Source organism: Rosa chinensis, chromosome 2 (assembly GCF_002994745.2).
Source record: "Rosa chinensis cultivar Old Blush chromosome 2, RchiOBHm-V2, whole genome shotgun sequence".
Classification (NCBI taxonomy): Eukaryota; Viridiplantae; Streptophyta; class Magnoliopsida; order Rosales; family Rosaceae; genus Rosa; species Rosa chinensis.
In genome coordinates this window covers 69,261,865-69,281,738 of record NC_037089.1, presented here as the reverse complement: position 1 = coordinate 69,281,738, position 19,874 = coordinate 69,261,865, and the positions used below count along the sequence as shown (strand labels likewise).

The following is a 19,874-nucleotide window of genomic DNA, read 5'->3' as shown; positions in this document are numbered from 1 at the left end:
ATGTTGGAAGATACTTGGTTAATGTTCAGAGTGAACATCCTCAAGAACACAAGCTCTGGCTTGTTGAAAATGGTTTTGTCCATAATCTGTGGACTAAAACAAATGATGATCTAAAAGGTTTGCCGCCTATCATTGTCAACACAATCAAGAATATAAGAAAGAATGACTGTATGCTTCGACTGAAGTTCAGATCCACTCCTCCAGAATGGATCCAGAAGGCAAACGGTGAAGTTGAATATATTCCTCCTTATCATTATGTAAGAATTATTCAAATGAAGTATCTTCAACCAGCCTGTGTAGGGTACAATGGCCAACCAAACTCAAGTATCCCATGGATGAAGGCCATGACTCTAGAATATATCAAGAAGATCATCTCTGAAGATATCCACAATACCTTCCTGGCAGCAGGAGAAAAAATTATTATCACTGCCTACGATCATCCTGACGTAGTCAGCAGTGACTTGTTCCTATCTCTTACCAGAAAAGAGATATATTCGACACTGGCATGCTTACGATGGGTGGAGAAGCTTGAAACTGACAACCACTACAAGATGTATGTTGATACAGATGTCGAAGATAATGCAACAACAGTAAGGATGGCCCAGGCAGATAACGACTCGTTTGTCCTTAGTCACAATTCAGAAACCGATGAGAACATGTGAAGCAGCAGGTGTAGAAAACACCGAAAGTTCTTTTGGTCTTTTTCCAAAAGCAACTTTTGCTTTTCAAAAAGCAGGTGAAAAACATTTCACCTAAAAGAATCTGCTTTTCCCAGGCCGACCTCCACCAGCAGGAGCACTAAGGAAAGCAGGAAATCACGGAGTCGTGCTGTAGATTTTGTTGTTTTGAATTATAATTTGAGTTCCGCTCTCTATATAAGGGGTTTTAGCTTCTCTTAGAAGGCATTCGAAGAAGGGAACATCAGTTCTATATTCGAAAATCTCTAAGATCAGTTGTTCATAGCTATATAATTTCTAGATCTAAGAAGCAATAGCAATTAGTCTGTGGATACAGTGTGCTTCCTATTACAAGTAAGTATTTGTAACTCAGTTATGAGTAGCTAAACAGCTTCTAGCTGTTTGCCCAAGAGTGAGGCTCTAGGTTCTGTAGCTGTATTTATGTTTGAATAAATAAATGGATTAATTTCAGTTTACCCCCCTGAGGTTTGGGGGTGTCATCATTTCACCCCCTCTACTTTTAATTTTGAATTTTTACCCCCCTAAACATTCCAATTTCAATCAACCGTGTCCAATTTCTCCTATTCCGTCCAAAGTCAACGTTAACTTTGACTTTTGAGGGGTAAAATGGTCTTTTCAAGATAAAAATATATTAAAAAAATAAATTTTTTTCTGTTTTTTTTTTCTTCTGTTTCTTCGTTTTTTTTTTTCTTTCTATTTCTTCATTTTTTTTTTTGTCTTCAACCTATACACCAAAAGTTATAATAGGTTTATAAAAACAAAAAAAATACTCTAGGTGGTTGAAAGCCGCTTGCTGGTCTACGATATTTGTGATATATTTCCGATAAAGTGAAGAATTTTAGGATATATCCCCAATAAAGTGAAGAAATATCTGTAAAAAATGATTTTACACTTTATCTAGAAATAAATATTTGTAAAAAAATAATTTTACACACTCGCTGGTCTACGATATTTGTGATATATCTCTGAAAAAGTGAAGAAATATCTGTAAAAAATAATTTTACACTATCTGTAAATAAATATCTGTAAAAAATGATTTTACACAGATATTTCTTCACTTTATTGGGGATATACAGATATTTACAGATAAATTGTAAAATCATTTTTACAGATATTGGTTCACTTTATTGGGGATATATCCTAAATTTTTTCACATTATTGGAGATATATCACAAATATCGTAGACCAAAAATGATTTTACACAGATATTTATTCACTTTATTGGGAATATACTGATATTTATTTACAGATAAAGTGTAAAATAATTTTTTACAGATATTTCTTCACTTTATTAGGGAATCCTAAAATTCTTCACTTTATCAGAGATATATCACAAATATCGTAGACCAGCGAGTGTGTAAAATTATTTTTTTACAGATATTTATTTCTAGATAAAGTGTAAAATTATTTTTTACAGATATTTCTTCACTTTATTGGGGATATATCCTAAAATTCTTCACTTTATCGGAAATATATCACAAATATCGTAGACCAGCAAGCGGCTTTCAACCACCTAGAATATTTTTTTGTTTTTATAAACCTATTATAACTTTTGGTGTATAGGTTGAAGACAAAAAAAAAATGAAGAAATAGAAAAAAAAAAAAAAAAAAAAAACAGAAAAAAAAAAAACGAAATTTTTTATTTTTTTATTTTTTATATTTTTTATCTTGAAAAGACCATTTTACCCTTCAAAAGTCAAAGTTAACGTTGACTTTGGACGGAATAAGTGAAATTGGACACGGTTGATTGAAATTGGAAAGTTTAGGAGGTAAAAATTCAAAATTGAAAGTAGAGGGGGTGAAATGATGACACCCCCAAACCTCAGGGGGATAAACTGAAATTAATCCTAAATAAATTCAGTTTGCGCCCATTACTCTGTCACAAAAATATTTTTTGTTATTTCTGCATTTGAACACATAGCAGTAGCAGTTTATTGCAGTAGCAGTTGCTGTGTTCTTGTTCAAAAAGCCTAGATCCTTTATTATACTAAGGCAGCAGTGATTCCGCCCTACTAGTAGCCGCTAGACAGGAGGTCGTTAGGCGAAATTGTGGCATGTTGAAGGCTAGTCCTTAGGCTGATACTGTGTGAAGACTTTTTAGTAAGAAATAATAGCTATTGCTGTAAAAAAATTGTGAATGGGTAAAAAGAATAGGGTGTGTCCTTAATTGTATAAGGGGAAATGTTGTGGACTTTTGTGTTAAAAAGAATGTTGTCTGGTAGTCATTTGTAGTTGTCTAAATTTTAGTAAAGAATAGGGTGTGTCCTTAATTGTATAAGGGGAAATGTTGTGGACTTTTGTGTTAAAAAGAATGTTGTCTGGTAGTCATTTGTAGTTGTCTATTCACCTGTAAATATTTCCTTGCTATCCTATAATCTTTTGGTGTCATTAGCCTCATCGGAAGGTGTACCTACCGGTTGCCTACCAAAAATCTATTGGACTGAGATCAAAGCATATGTTGAATATGCTCTCAACACCACATAAAATGTCAAGCCAACTGGAAATGAAAAAGTCATTACTTGGAAATTCTACTGGCTACAGAAGAAAGTACATAAACTCCAAAAACAGAAAATTGATATATTCTTTTAATTTTCTTTCAGATTTCCGAATTAAACTAGTGGAACATATCAAGCCAACTGGACAGGATCACAGGAAGAAATCTTGAAAATCTTTGAACTTCATTTTCACCAATGAGAAGAGAGATGAAGATATCACATAGATAATGCATAATCCCTGGCACCAGAGCTATAAATATACCCCCACCAAGGTCTCTACCATCAGACAATCAGAGAACAAACAGTCATCAGATCCCATTGTCCAAGTCTAACCAGACTAGTTTCATTTTTCTCAAATGGCTGCTTCAACAATGTCTCTGTCCTCTCCTTCTCTGGCTGGCCAAGCTGTGCAGCTCAGTCCAGCTGCATCTAACATCCTCGGTGAGGGCAGAATCACCATGCGCAAATCCGCAGCCAAGTCCAAGAATGTGTCGTCTGGCAGCCCTTGGTACGGCCCAGACCGTGTCAAGTACTTGGGGCCATTCTCCGGTGAGGCTCCATCTTACCTCACTGGAGAGTTTCCCGGTGACTACGGTTGGGACACAGCTGGGCTCTCAGCTGATCCCGAGACCTTTGCCAAGAACCGTGAGCTCGAGGTCATCCATTCAAGATGGGCCATGCTCGGTGCTCTAGGATGTGTCTTCCCTGAACTCCTAGCTCGTAACGGAGTCAAGTTCGGAGAAGCTGTTTGGTTCAAGGCTGGAGCCCAGATATTCAGTGAGGGGGGACTAGACTACTTGGGAAACCCAAGCTTAGTCCACGCTCAAAGCATTTTGGCAATCTGGGCAACACAAGTTATCTTGATGGGTGCAGTCGAAGGCTACAGAATTGCGGGAGGGCCTCTCGGTGAGGTAGTAGACCCATTGTACCCCGGTGGGAGCTTTGACCCCTTAGGGCTTGCAGACGATCCTGAGGCTTTTGCTGAGCTTAAGGTGAAGGAGCTCAAAAACGGAAGACTGGCCATGTTTTCCATGTTCGGATTCTTCGTACAAGCTATTGTTACCGGAAAGGGACCGATTGAGAACCTAGCTGACCACTTGGCTGACCCTGTTAACAACAATGCTTGGTCATATGCCACAAACTTTGTTCCCGGAAAGTGAGGTTTGAGAATTTAGGAGAGAAGTGATCGGTTTAATCAAGTGTGAGTCCAATTGTTGTAAATGGGATATCATTCAAGTGTGCTTTGTGTTGATGAAACTTGTTTGTCGATGGAAAGGAATATATATATCAACAGATCTGTTTTCTTAATTATATTGCTTTGTACTAAAATTTCCATGTGAAATCTTCACCCATATACTGATATACTAGCTAACTCAATCGTCTTTGTGCAGCATTAATTGCAAGAAATCATGGTAATAGATTCACTGGCATCTTGTTTTCTCCAACTTAATTAGATGCATCAAGAAAATGACGAGCAATGTATATATGAAAGCCTATATTAATGCTGATTTAATGATCTTTATACATGTACACGGAATGGAAGCTGGGCAACCTATATATGTTATACTTTTGGCTGATGGCCTGGAATTTATATATATGTAATCAATGTACTAAATGGCGCGCCTCGGGTGCGCTTCAAAGCTTGAAAGGCATAATTTTGCCTTCAAAACGCCTCTGTTTTGGTAGCTAGGCGCAAAGGCGCATAAAGAGTATGCTTAAGGCGCAGAATGCGCAAAAAGCGTGAAAAACGTGGTGAAAGGCGTACGCGCCAATGAATGCTGCTGCAATCCGAATAGTGAAATCCATGGTTCCCTAGCCATGGCTACTCTGAACACAGACCGGCCTCTCCGTAATTCTTTTCTAGGTTTGAAATACGTATGAATATGGTTTGAAATCGTGTTCTCTGGTAGTTATTGATAAATACTAGCTGAAGATAAACTCCTTTTATCCCTTTTTGAAAAAAGAAAGAAAGAGAACAGGATAGGGTTTAACTTTTAAGAATCTGCTCTTGAAGTTGGGATAGGGGTTAAAGGAAGATACGTTTAAACTAGAAAAATAAAAAGATAAGGATAAAGACCAAGTATAACTGAAAAAAGGGTTAGAGATTAGGTTGACCAATAATTATTAGTGAATAAAATTGTTTCCTTACATTATTATTGTTTTATAATTATAATATATGTATCATTTTCATATAATGCAAGGCTTACGCCTTTTGCCTTGAGGCTTACACCTTATCAAGGCTCTCCCGAAAACGCCTCAGCGTTTTAAAACATTGTATGTAATCCAATCTGAGTACATATTGCAGAAAGTATGATGAGAACGTCCTTCCATCTAAAACCTTGTTAGAACTAGAGTCAACATTGTCTATTAGAATGGTTATGAACTTTCAAGATTTCTAACATTTCACTTATCTGTAGATTCATGCATACCCAACCCCCTACATAAGTCCATGATATTATTTCACTTGTAGATACAGAGTTACAAAAAATTCCGACCTACTTCTACTTTCAGTTTTCGTCTTTCAAGCCATCGTGCATGGATTAAACCTAAAACTTTTCATGTTTTGTTTATATGGTAAATAATCATATTAAACCTAAAACTTTTCAAGTCTTTATTCTTGTAATCCAGTTGTTTTTTTTGTAACTAGAGTCCTTTCTTTTGTAAATTATATCATCGATGAGACATTTTACAACAAACAACCACATTGGACGTATTTAGTGATAATTATAGTTGTAATCAAAGTAATTACTACATTTACGATATTCATTACAAGTTTTTTGAATGATTTACATATAAAACAATAAATGAGTACTTAGTATGGTAAAAAAAAAAATTAAGTACACATGTCAAATTATAAGTGGATAACCTGTTGACCTGTACAACATGTTTCATCAATGTAGTTCATTATTATTAATGAAGTTCTACTTGATCAAAAATAAAATAAAATAAAATTTAATTTAATATATATTTATTAAAAAGTTGATGTATGACAAACATCAATACACCTTAGACTTACCCAATTGTAATCCAATCTGAGTACATATTGCAGAAAGTATGATGAGAACGTCCTTCCATGTAAAACCTTGTTAGAACTAGACATCAACATTGTCTATTAGAATGGTTATGAACTTTCAAGATTTCTAACATTTCACTGATCTGTAGATTCATGCATACCCAACCCTCTGCATAAGTCCATGATATTATTTCACTTGTAGATACAAAGTTATAGAAAATTCCTACTTCTACTTTCAGTTTTCGTCTTTCAGGCCATCGCGCATGGCCCAAATCCTTATAAACTCATAGGCAATGTCCCATTTTTCCCATGTGGGATGTATATATTCTCAACACGCCCCCGCACGTGTGGCGAATTTTCAAGCCATACACTTGGACAACTTTGGGTGACTTTGAGCCCGTGTGGTCGTTAAGCATGCACACGTGGGTAACCTGCTCTGATACCATGATAAAATAATGTAGGGTTCACATCCAAAACCAATTGGCAATGGATGGAGTGGCCCAAACCCTTATAAACCCATAGGCAATGTCCCATTTTTCCCATGTGGGATGTATATATTCTCAACAGTTTGGAGCTCTCATAAACCACATGTTGCTTTTAACTTCAGATTTCCATTCTGAAGATGAACATTGTTACACTGAATGGAACAGATCATCTATGTAGTGCAGTTTAAAATGACATGTTGGAAACATAATCTAATTAATTAATAGTATGAACTGTCCCTTTTTAAGTCTAGGCCCCTTCAAATGATCTTCTTGCAGAAAATTAAGCTCATACCGAAATTATGCATATTGATCAAGAACTTGTGTTCGTCCGTTTACTTCGGGGAATTATTAGGTGATCCTGGAGTACCACGTGGCACTGCCATGTGGTGGTCCCAACCAATAATATCACTAGAATGTGGTGGGGTTGATGCAGGGGTGAAAAAAGAAAAGAAAAATTAATTTAAGTGACCAATCAAAAATCACTACGAGTCACATGAGTCAATAATATCATTCCGGACCACCACGTGTCTATTCTCCATTACCATGTAATAATTTCCCGTTTACTTCATATGGTTTGATTCGAATTATTAGATGATTCCAAAATTTAATCTTTTACAAAGATGTAAGGACTCGAATTATAAAATGAACTCGGTTATGGGGTCACCTGATCGAGTTGTTATTTTGGTATTAATATTCCTTCGTATACATACGTATTCTTTGCTAATTTACAGCTGGTTGTACATTACATGGAAGTGGAACCGATACATCTTGCTCTTATCCTAGAATCTTAAGCAGCCATTACCCCTCATCCCAAAGCCGACGTGGTCATCGTCTATTGGCTGGAGATCAAAGCAAAGAATATCCACAACAGATTTCCATTTTTGTATCTGCATTTTTTTTTCTTTTTTTGGAACTAAACTTGGTAGAGCATACGAGGCCAGTTGGCCTCATGAAGAGGTTCGTAGATGGCAAAAATCCTCAAACTTCATTTTCACCCAATAAGAATAGAGATGAAGATATCAAAGAGATAAAGGACCCCCACACAAAACCCTATACAAATAGCCACTAACGGCTCTACTCAAAACACAAACACTCGGCCCTCACCGTCTTACATTGTCTAAGCAGAGAGGTCTCAACACTTTCCACAAATGGCTTCCTCAACAATGGCTCTCTCCTCCCCTTCTCTAGCTGGCCAAGCTGTGAAGCTCGGTTCCTCTACATCTAACCTCCTCGGTGAGGGCCGAGTTACCATGCGCAAAACCGCAGCCAAGTCCAAAAATGTTTCATCCGGCAGCCCATGGTACGGCCCTGACCGTGTCAAGTACTTGGGCCCATTCTCCGGCGAAGCCCCGTCTTACCTCACTGGAGAGTTTCCCGGTGACTACGGTTGGGACACAGCTGGGCTCTCAGCTGATCCCGAGACCTTTGCCAAGAACCGTGAGCTCGAGGTCATCCATTCCAGATGGGCCATGCTAGGCGCCCTAGGCTGTGTTTTCCCCGAACTCTTGGCTCGTAATGGGGTCAAATTCGGCGAAGCTGTTTGGTTCAAGGCTGGAGCTCAAATCTTCAGTGAGGGTGGATTAGACTACTTGGGAAACCCGAGCTTGGTCCATGCCCAAAGCATTCTGGCAATTTGGGCAACACAGGTTATTTTGATGGGTGCGGTAGAAGGCTACAGAATTGCCGGTGGGCCGCTCGGTGAGGTTGTAGACCCTTTGTACCCCGGCGGGAGCTTTGACCCATTAGGGCTTGCAGACGATCCCGAGGCTTTTGCTGAGCTCAAGGTGAAGGAGCTCAAGAATGGAAGACTGGCCATGTTCTCGATGTTCGGGTTTTTTGTGCAAGCTATTGTTACAGGAAAGGGACCGATTGAGAACCTAGCTGACCACTTGGCTGACCCTGTTAACAACAATGCTTGGTCATATGCCACAAACTTTGTACCCGGGAAGTGAAAAGCTGAGAACTTAGGAGCGTTGGCTGTAACAAATTGTGTGCAATTGTTATGCATGTGCTTATGTTATGTGTACTTATGTTCATCAGTTCATCATGTCATGAAACCTGATGTAAATTTGAACTAGTATATATGCGATTTAATTTTCACCTCACTTATTATTATTTTACTTCTGCAACTTGATCAATCAGCACTATTTTCACCAACGCATCCAGAAAAAAGTTGATATATATTTAATAGAGCTTCGAAAAAAGTTGACCTTCATGAAGATTAATTAAAAAACCCCAAACAATATTAGCGTCTCAATGCTAATAGTATGAACAAACTTGAAACGTAAAAAATCAAGTGAATTTGAATGAAGGTTGCACACGAATCTACATTACTTCCCATTGCAATTTATAACTCCATACATCCAGGAGCAACAATGTGAGTGAGCCCTAGCCTGGTGGCTCTACCTCTTAATTCATTTTCTATCATAAACTTTTAATTTCACTCTAATAACTTAATTAGCGTTAAATACGTGTACGTGAATATACATTATTTGCCATATTGATCTTTCTTGATTTTCAACTAAAACATACGATGTTCACAAGTTAATAACATATTTTAGGCAGTTGGCGCAATTCACAGAACCATGCTGTAAGTATGAAGAGTTTAATTGCTATTGTATTTTCTGATCGATCACAACAACTTTCTCAATTCTTATTTGTTTCCAACTTTCCATTACTCAAAGGCCTGTCTAATAGACACTTTTAGTTAATAATCGATATTGTGAGGTCGGTTAACGCATGTGATAAACCCGAGGAGTGCAAACCCAAACCCTCCAAACTGATCCACAATTAACTTCGAAGTGCAAAGCATTTAAAACTCTGGGCAAATTTTGTCGGATAGAGATCCATCAAAGTATGAACAGTATCATTTCAAAGTGATATTCTTAGGGTGTATTCGTACATTACATTTTAGGCTATTAGGCTACTTTAGAGCTATCTAAAAATGATTTAATATTATATCCTAGCCCAACTTTTGAGTAAGCTAATTTTTTCTGTTGTTACCTACCTGTTATTATTAATAGATTAACACCCAGATAAACAATATCAATTCAAACTGATATTCTAGTTTGTTTTATTGTTCGAATTAGAGTACTGGATAAAATCTAGCCAAGAGGAAATAAAAAATCAACAAAACATGCATATTCAAGGATGAGAATCATTGTGAAAATCTTTGAATGTCATTGTCACCAATGAGATCATTTATGAAGATATCGCATAGATAATGCTACAAAATATATATCCAATATCCGAAACTGAATATCTATCTTTCTCTTGTTGCTTTCTCATTTGCTTTTCTTATAGTTCTTGCCAACCAGAGGGGGCTGTGTGGAGAACATTAAGCCAACTGGAAATGAAATCATTACTCTCAAATTACAAATAGTATATGTATACGGGAAAATTGTATAAGCCCTTAACTAAGGCTTAGACATGCGGCCCAAGGACTCTACCCTTAATACTAGTCGCCCTTTTTAATATTTTGGTAACTCTTTTCATACAGAGCCAGGTGGTAGAGGAACGATTTTGGCGGAGCTATTCCCACATTGTGGTTTAGGCTCACTTGTAAAGCATTTCTCGTATCCAATCAGCCTAGACACCCTGTGCTACTAAGGTGCGCCACATGAAAGAGAAGGGTGGATGACTAATGTTAAAGACAAACTCCTTCACCTATTCCGTTATGGTTAAAAACTCATAATAAAATTCTTACTCTCATAAACCATTATTATTCACGAAACAACAATTTACACAAGTAACATATTCACAAGTATTTGTTTTCTTTTTACAATTCATTTTCAACACTTCAGTACGGGAACAGGGAGTCTCGATGTACAGTGGGACTGAAACAGTTACCATTTTTCAAGACTATGGTTTATCCAATATATCTTAGTGTATCACAATATTTTCTTTTGTTATAAATACCATTGATATCGAATTAAATTTTAAGTGGTAAATCAAGTGGACGTACGGCCCAGGTATAGTCGTCTAGACACAAAATTCCTTTTACATCTTTTGGGCAACCTTACTGAAATGGCCAGGTAGGGGAGGGCGACCACAAGAGGCAAAATTCATTTTGGCATTAGCTACTCTCACATAGTGGTTTAGGCCCATTTGTAAGCACTCCTGGATCCAAAACTCGTTATGAACGTTGTCCCTTTCCTAGACACCATCCCACATAGGCTATACTTACGGATTAAGACGAAAAATGTCCTAAGTGTGAAGACAGTTCAACAAGTGTTAATAAAGGCCGCCCTCAACCTTCAGGGACCTGAACTAGGTACCAATAAGGGGTTTAGGCCAATATTAACCAACACGACTTCATCTATTCCTCTCAAATTATAACTTACAATTAAAAACTCATTTTCAACAATAAAAATAACAACCTAAGTAAATTAATTAATCTAAGTTTCGAACATCACATAAACAACATATATTCACAATTTAACAAGTGATTTTTCAATCCCCGACAACGGTGCCAAAAATTGATCTGCTAAAACTAGCATCATGTTCAAGTAAATCCAGAATATGTGTCTGGCCCAAACTCGAGGTTACTTGCTCTAATTGAAATAGAGTTTATATTAGAGATATTCTCGGAGAATCTTAGGAGATATCCAATCAATGTACGATTATGTTTCCATGTACAACTCTATCTCTATGCTTGTAATCCTCTATATAAAAAGGCCTCTATTATCAATGAAAGGACGACTCAATTCTCTCCCAATTCAGTTTTCTTTAAACACGCTATCAGCACGAAGCCCTAACACTGAAACAAATAGCCAAACCCTGATTCAAGAAACTAAAAACCTTGAATCCGAATACAAAACCTTGAAGCCTTTTCTGCCTCCACCTCACACCTTGAAGAACTCAATTCCAGGAGTCCAGAACCGGCGGCGGCACCCCAAGAACCTGCTGGAAACCTACCGAACCGGCCACCGGAAGCTCCATACAACTCACAGCAAATATTCCACTGGTTCACCATCTTCCAGACTTCCAATTTCCACCAAATTTTGGTAGCAGAAGCCCGTTGATATGAAGTTTCAGGAACCGGAAGAAAAAGTCCAAAAACCAGCCTAAAAAGACGTGAACTGGCCACCTGAGCAGCTGCACCTTAAACCGGCAGAAAAGAAATAAGAAGAAAAGAAGAAGAAAGGAAGGCCCAACCCAGAAGAAAAAGAAACAGGCCCAGAAGCCCACTGACCCAAGCCCAAAAGCCCGCTGACATCAACCCTAGGACCCGCGCCATGTCAGCAATGCCACGTTAGCAACAGGACCCACTGCCATGTCAGCATCAGTGCCACGTCAGTCCTCGGGTCAACCCCCGATCAACATCAGGTCAATCCCCGGTCAATGACTTTTCCGGCGACTTTTTCGGCCATTTTTCGGTAACTTTTGGGCTTCTTTTTCCAACCATTTTTTCCGGTCAAATTTTCTGGCGACCTATTTTTAGGTATTTTTTTACTAAACGTTCCCGTTTTTTTTAAGTTTTTTAATTCAATTTCTCTTCTTTTTCAGGGACTTGCAAACTCTCTTCTTCTACCCCCCTTTCTTCATCATAGGGGAGACCTAATTAAGCCGAACTGGGGGTTCGTGCTCACTCCAAACTTGGAGCTTGTTGAGATCTCCAAACTTAGAGTTTGTAGAGAATTTATGATCGACCACTTACGTCATTGTTTCGATCTAATTCAATACCTCTTGGAATTGAATTTCTTGGAAGCGATTACGCTCAGAAATTTTATATGTTTTTGTGGTAGCCTTTTACGCTCCGAAACTAACCCTAATTTCTTGTTCTCTTTCAGGATGAGTAACATTAACAAATTGGACTTTGCTCCATTGGGAACAACTGGCTCTAAATATCAAATGTGGGTTCGTGATGTCTGCCAGCATCTCAAGGCCAATGGAATTCTGGACAAGATTCTCGAGCCTAGCCAGGACGTGCTAACTGTTGAGCAAGCTCAAGCTTCGGAAGCAAATAGAGCAGCCTTAGAGGCAAATAAGGCGAAAGCCATGATCCTAATGACTCGTCATATGGATAATTCGCTCCAGTACGAGTGTATAAATGAAGAAAACCCCAGAAGGCTGTGGGTCACACTCGAAGAAAGATTTGGCAACGTCCGTGACTCCCTGCTTCCTGACCTATAAGTGAGATGGCATAGCCTCCGCTTCTATGATTTCAAGTCAGTTCTTGACTACAACTCGGAAGCACTTCGCATTAAATCTTTAATGGAATCTTGTGATAAAGAGATCACAAATGCGATGTTGATTGAGAAGACACTCTCTACCTTCCCCGTCTCTGCATTGATGGTTGCTAAGAACTATCGAATCGATGTTACTGCAGGACGGATCACAAGGTTTCATGAGCTTATTGGAGCTATGAATGTCGCTGAAAAGCATGACAACATCCTTGTGAAGAACTATAATTAGAGATCCGTGGGAACATAGCATATTCCGAAATCCAATTATAGTCGCGCCCCAAAAAGAGGGCACCAAGAGCGAAACCCTAATCTTAGGAATACATTTGGACGTTCTGGTCCATATAATCTCTCTACTTGGGAAGGTAACCGCAAAAATAGGAGAACATGAAACCTAAGAGGTCAACTTGGAAAGAGAGAGGGAGGCAACACCTTTGGCCATGTTGGTGGCGCCACCAACACTAAGAGCCATCTAAATGACGCTTTCAAAGCGCCTCAATCAATGGAGTTTGAGCAAAGAGATGTATGTTCTCGATGTGGAGTGTCTGATCATTGTGCACACATTTGTAGAGCTCGTGAAGAAATTGTCACCGCCTACAAAGCATATTGTGAAGCAAGAGAAGCTCACTATGTGGAACAAGAAGATCAAGAAGATGATCTAGAGTGAAGAGTTGAAGACTACAAATCTGACTGGGATCAATAGATCGCCAATTATGTTAAGTCTTTTTATTTTCCAAGACATAAAATCATATATTTTTGTAGTAGATGTCAATGGTTTAATCTTTCTTCAAAATAGGCTCACCCCAAAGTAAGTGTGCTGTCTAGGAAGGTTCTGAGATTAGTGGTACATAAGCGAGCCTTGCTCCACCGACATCTCTTTACTCACCTGGTCACATTCATTTTGGAATTACCAAAAGAAGTTAGACGACTACCATTGTTTTGCATTAGCTAGCATTTTGGATTAGATTTTCTTTGGTCAAATAGACAATGATGGGACTCCATTGGCTTATGAATAAAATTTCGAGTTCTTTTCATTATGACTCAATTTTGATTCTGAGCATATTACTTTGTGACTACGATGGCTAGGTCATCAGTATTAATTCAAGGACATGAAATAGCCCAATTTCCACTTGCCAAATGGCACCTTGATTATTGTCACAGAAACTCTCTACGCTTCTAGAGCGAATCGCACCTATGAATAGCCAACGGATTCCATGCAAAAACTCATGTAGAGAACGGAAATTAGTTCCTTTGCAATACCGCTAATAATTGCTAACAAAGGCGCATCTTAGAGAAGTTTATGTGTCTCTCTAGTGGACTTTATGTCACTATTTAAGCTATTAAAATCCAATAAAGTTAAGAGACAAAATCTCTTGAATTTAGACACATATTGGCTTTGTCACGACAGGATAGGTCATTCTGGTCCTGATATGATGATCCGTCTACTAAAGACTTCACATGGACATATTTTCTCTTAAGCGAAACGAAGCATGAATCAAAAGTTGATTTCTGGACTAAGTGTGACCGACGCTGATTCCTAAGGCACCGCCTCCGCTGGCACAGTCCCTATCCATGACACCACGGATAGCGTCCATCATGGTGATGGTGCCCCAAGTAATGCTGCAATCACCAACTTGCTTCAAATAGCTTTTCAGACGCTCAAACCTAACCAAAATTCTCATTGGTTGCTTCTAAAGCCTCTCGCTAGTTTTACAAAAGCCGTTCCTTAGGAAAATTAGGACTGAGACCGTCCTATGCAAATGATATGAAAATACTCGTTATGTTCTTACATAGAATCCATGGGAATTCTATGGACTGATTCAACCAACTTGCGGACGTTTAAATATCTCATGATGTTGGTTTACACGCAAACATGCTGGTCACGTGTTGTGTCATTGTCCACTTGTAATGCTGCTTATGCAACACTCCTAGCACATACCATCTGACAAAGGGCTCACTCCCCGGATCATCCTCTTCCTTCAATTGGACTTGACAATGCTAGAGAGTTTACATCGAAAACTTTCGATGGTTATTGCACTGGGACTAATGTTGGACATTATATTCCCATGAACACACCCAATTGGTCTCGTGGAAATGACTAAGATGGTAGTCCGGACATTGGTAATGCACACTAATTTCCTTTTATCCGCTTGGGGTGATGCAATATCGCATGCAGCTATGCTGATTTGTCTACCACCCACCACCACTCAATGTACCTCTGCATTACAGCTAGTGACTGGGTACAAGTATCGTACTTACGCAAATTTGAGTGTGCCTTTATGTGCCAATTGCGTTGCCACAAAGCTCTATAATGGGTCCTTACAAACGAATGGGCAACTATGTTGGATTTAAGACTCCAACAATCGTCCTCCACTTAATGCCCTTGCAAGGTGATCTCATTACCGCTAGATTTGCGGGTTGTCACTTTGATGAGACAAGCTTCCCTTCGTTAGGGGGAGATAAGAACATGGATGTTCGGCAAGAATGACAGGGATTGTCGTGGCCTGTCCTCACTATGTCTCATCTCGATCGCTGTTAAAGTGACGAGATCACACAAATATGCTGCAAACAAGCCTGCAAGGAAGGACGTCTCTACGAGAGGACGTAGCGCCACCCTACACGGAGGTAGGCATGGCTCCAACGCCAAAGAGAGTGGCACTCTGGCGTTACAGGCCATGGCCCCAGCTAGGATGCGTGGACGGCCTGTGGGTTCAAAGGATGCTTTGGCACACTCCAATCATTTTATCATCGACACTTAAAATATATCTCATGAGAATCTTCCGGGCTATGGTTATCGTTGGGGGACTCCTCAACATCAGAACCTGTTCCTGAGAATATAGAGCTCTATGAAAATTACACTAGTGTACATAAGACTTGGGATAGAAACTCCATCATAATTGTTGATGTAGTTGCGCATGAGTTTGTTGAGTCCGATGATATCGAACCACACTCCGTTGATGAATGAATGCCAACGTAGAGAGATTTGGCCTAAATGGAAAGATGCGATCAGGGTTAAGATGAATTCCCTAACGAAGAGGAATGTTTTCGAGCTAGTGATGCCAACACCTCTTAACATAAAACCTAGCCTGTTGACTAATGAGTCTTCGTTAGAAAGCATAATGAGAAAAGAGATGGTAATCTCACCTTATGGTGGTGCAAGGCTTCTCATAAAACTCCCTGGAATAGACTACGATGAGACATATTCTCTCGTAATGGATGTCATTGCACTCCACTACCCTGTCAGTTTGGTAGTTTCCGAATAACTGAACATGCAGCTTACAAATGTGGTCACTACGTATCCCTATGGGGATCTAGATACTAAATATACATGAAGGTTCATGGTGAAATTATTCTACCCAAGTCAAGTGGCTCTCGACCACGGAGCGAGTTTACAATAAGATTGAAACGCTCACTAAAGTGACTACTTAATTGGAAAGGGATATGCCCACGCGTTTCTATAACAAGTTTCGAATTCTATCGCGTTCGTGTTGGACATGATCTTCATTGGAAGCCCTTAAAGAGTTAAGGGAAACCGCTGAACATTTTGAAATCCGAGTTTGAGATGAATGATTTTGGGAGAACACGATTATGTCTTGGTTTGGAACTTGAGCATCATGTCGATAGATGCTTAGGCATTTTGACAAGGTCAAGCCTTCAAGCACCCCCATGATCCTCCGTAGTCTTGATCTTGAAAATGATCCTCTTCGTCGAAAGGATGATGACGAAGATGTGCTAGAGGCAGAAGTGCCTTACTTAGTACAATAGGCGCATTATTGTACTTAGCTAAATACACAAAATAGGACATCTCATTTGCAGTAAGCTTGTTAGCTAAGATATAGCTCTGCGCCAACGTGACGCCATTAGGATTGGTGTAAAAGATATCTTTCAGTACTTGATATGTACGATTGATATGGGCGTGTTCTATCCCTACAGAGAGATGATGTTCGGACCCATCACACACCAGGAACACCGCCAACACTGGCCTGCGTCCTCTATCCCCATCCCAAAACGACATGTATTTTGGAAGGTTTTGCTGATATTGGGTATCTCTCTGACCCATACAAAGGTCATTCCCAAACTGGTTAAGTGTTCACCATGGGTAAAGACCGTGATATCTTGGAGGTCTACAAAATAGACCCTAGTCGCTATATCTTCGAACAATGCAGAGATTATTGCTCTTCACGAAGTGATTCGTGAATGTATATGGATTAGATCCATAGTTACGCATATTCGAACAATTGTGGTTTGAAGTCTACCACAGATGAGCCTACGAGCATATAGGATAATGCTGCTTGTTTTGAAGCAAGGCTACATCAAAAGCGACCACACCAAGTATAATCAGCAACAACAAACTCTCCTCAAGATCAAAGTGAACTAGGTTCGATCTGAGGACAATATGGCAGACGTGCTCACTAAGTCATTGCCTAAATTCCACTTTCGAGAAACATGTTAGTAGCATCATTTGCTGAAGTTATCCGAACTCTAATGACCGTAGTCGTCAGGGGGAGATGCAGACATCAGGGGGAAGTGTCTACATGTATGGTCTCGAAACGTGAATGATGTGTTGTGCTCTTTTTCCCCTTCGACAGAGGTTATTTTTGTTCCACTGGGTTTTTGTTACTCGGCAAAGTTTTTAATGAGACAACGAGAGAAGCACCACGTTCGACCGAGGTTATTTTTGTCCCACTGGGTTTTTGTTACTCGGCAAGGTTTTTAATGAGGCAACGAGAGAAGCACCACGTTTGGATGACACAAGGGGGAGTGTTCAAGTAAATCCAGAATATGTGTCTGGCCCAAACTCGAGATTATTTGCTCTAGTTGAAATAGAGTTTATATTAGAGATATTCTCGGAGAATCTTAGGAAATATCCAATCAATGTATGATTATGTTTCCATGTACAACTTGATGCGCTCAAAGCAAGCGCGCAATTTAACCCTGAAATATCGTTAGTAGTATAAGCAAATAGGGATCGTTCTATTCCGGGGATTGAGGGTACACTTGTAATTGTGAAACAAATAAAGAAAAGTATTATTTACAAAATTAAAATAAAGAATAAATATATACAATTGTATAAACAAATAAAGAATTAAAATAATAAATTATTATTTACAAAAATAAAATAAAGAATAAATATATAGAAGTAAATACAAATAAGGGGGGATTAGGATTCTTAAAATTAAAATTAAAATAAATAAAATAAATAAAACGTAAAAACATATATACAAGGGTGGAACGCAAGGAACAAAGATCAAAATCAATTCCATGTACTCAAATTCGATTCAAACCCTATAATTGTTCTTCCAAGTCATGAGAGAGGAGTTGATCATGTGAAACATTCGAAAGCAAATGATTTCCCATATTTTACTTTTCAATGCTAATTAACCTAAGCGAAAGCACCTAGATTAATCCTATCAAACATGCAATCAAGCCCTAGAAAGCTAGTCAATCATGACATGTTCAACGCATTAGACATAGAGAAAGGCTATCAACTCAAGTGTACAACTTAGTTATGGAAAAGTCCACCTAATTGCAATCTTCTTCAATTAAATTCGATTCTTGTCCAGAACCTTTACTACTTTTGATTCAAGTTACACAAAACGAAAAGTCGATTTCATGTTCTTAAACCTAGCACCAATTACATGCAAATCCTATAAGTGTCGACCCAAATAAGATAAACATATAAAAGTTTTCTGTAAAGCAAATTTAATCGAACAAACTCACATAAGCAACTTAGAATCACAATTATAGAATTCAAAAACTTTATTTAAACATAGAAATTGGGCTTAAACTTTGCCCTAAACATTATTGTTAACTAGAAACAAGTTCATACGAAATCAAACAAGGAAACCAAAAAGGTTACAAGGAAAAGGAACGAATTACACCGTGAGTGGAGATGGAGATGGAGAGCTAGATGGTTGGATCTTGAATCTTGGAAGCAAACCTTCAAGGTGGATAATGGAGGATATGATCTTCACGGCTCCTTCTTCTTCTTCCTCTCCTTGCTTGAAAATGCAGAAACTTAAAACTAGAGAATGGAGAGAAAAATGGAAAGGAAATGGAGAGACAAAGAAGATGAAATGGATGAAGGAATGTGTATAGGAAATGGAAAGGAAATGGAGAGATAAAGAAGATGGAATGGATGAAGGAATATGTGACTAAGGAAAATGGAGAGGAAATGGTGAGACAAGAAGATGAAATGGATGAAGGAATTGGTGGGAAAATGAAAACTAAGGAAAATGGAGAGGAAATGGTGAGACAAGGAGATGAAATGGATGAAGGAATTTATATAGGAAATGGTGACTAAGGAAAATGGAGAGGAAATGGTGAGACAAAGAAGATGAGATGGATGAAGGAATTGGTGGGAAAATGAAAACTAAGGAAAATGGAGAGGAAATGGTGAGACAAGGAGATGAAATGGATGAAGGAATGTGTGTGGGAAAATGGAAAGGAAATGGAGAGACAAAGAAGATGGAATGGATGAAGGAATGTATTTTAGAATGAGAGGAGAAGGTGTTTATATAGGGAAGAAAAAGAAGAGTGAAATGATGAGTGGAAGAAAAATAATGAAAGTGGAGTATGAAAGTGATTTGTAAAATATGGAAAAGAAAGAGAAATGATGAAATGAAAGCAAAGCATGAAGGTGCAGCAACATGGAAGTGATGATGATCTATTAAAGAGATTGTAGAAAAAATATATCCAAGGAAAAAGAGAAAAGCATCTAGCTTTCTTCATGTGGGTGGGAAACATGAATATGTGGTGTTGAGCTGTTTTCAGGTCAGTTTCTTCCCCTTTATTCCTTCAATTATTTCTCCAACAAGACTTCATTATATGCCTTCGACTTCTTCATATGAAATGTTCCACTATGAGTGTAGATCATCCTGACAAATTTTCAGAGCTTCAATCCATGTGGTTGGGCCGGAAATGCTGCTGGACCTCTTACAGGTCCAGTTTTCCGGTTTTGCTTCTGTAGAAAATTGGGCTGATTGTTTGAAGGCCTT

General features: G+C 38.6%; 1 protein-coding gene across 1 annotated transcript; it reads left to right on the top strand.

Moving 5' to 3' along the window:
- The first annotated feature begins 3,464 nt into the window (after window positions 1–3,464).
- Window positions 3,465–8,796, top strand: LOC112184868 (light-harvesting complex I LH38 proteins). The gene is made up of 3 exons (XM_040513559.1): window positions 3,465–4,351; window positions 4,585–4,605; window positions 7,817–8,796. Exons 1-3 carry the CDS (start codon window positions 3,550–3,552, stop codon window positions 8,641–8,643), a joined length of 1,650 nt encoding a protein of 549 aa, XP_040369493.1. The 5' UTR covers window positions 3,465–3,549; the 3' UTR covers window positions 8,644–8,796.
- The last annotated feature ends 11,078 nt before the right edge of the window (window positions 8,797–19,874 follow it).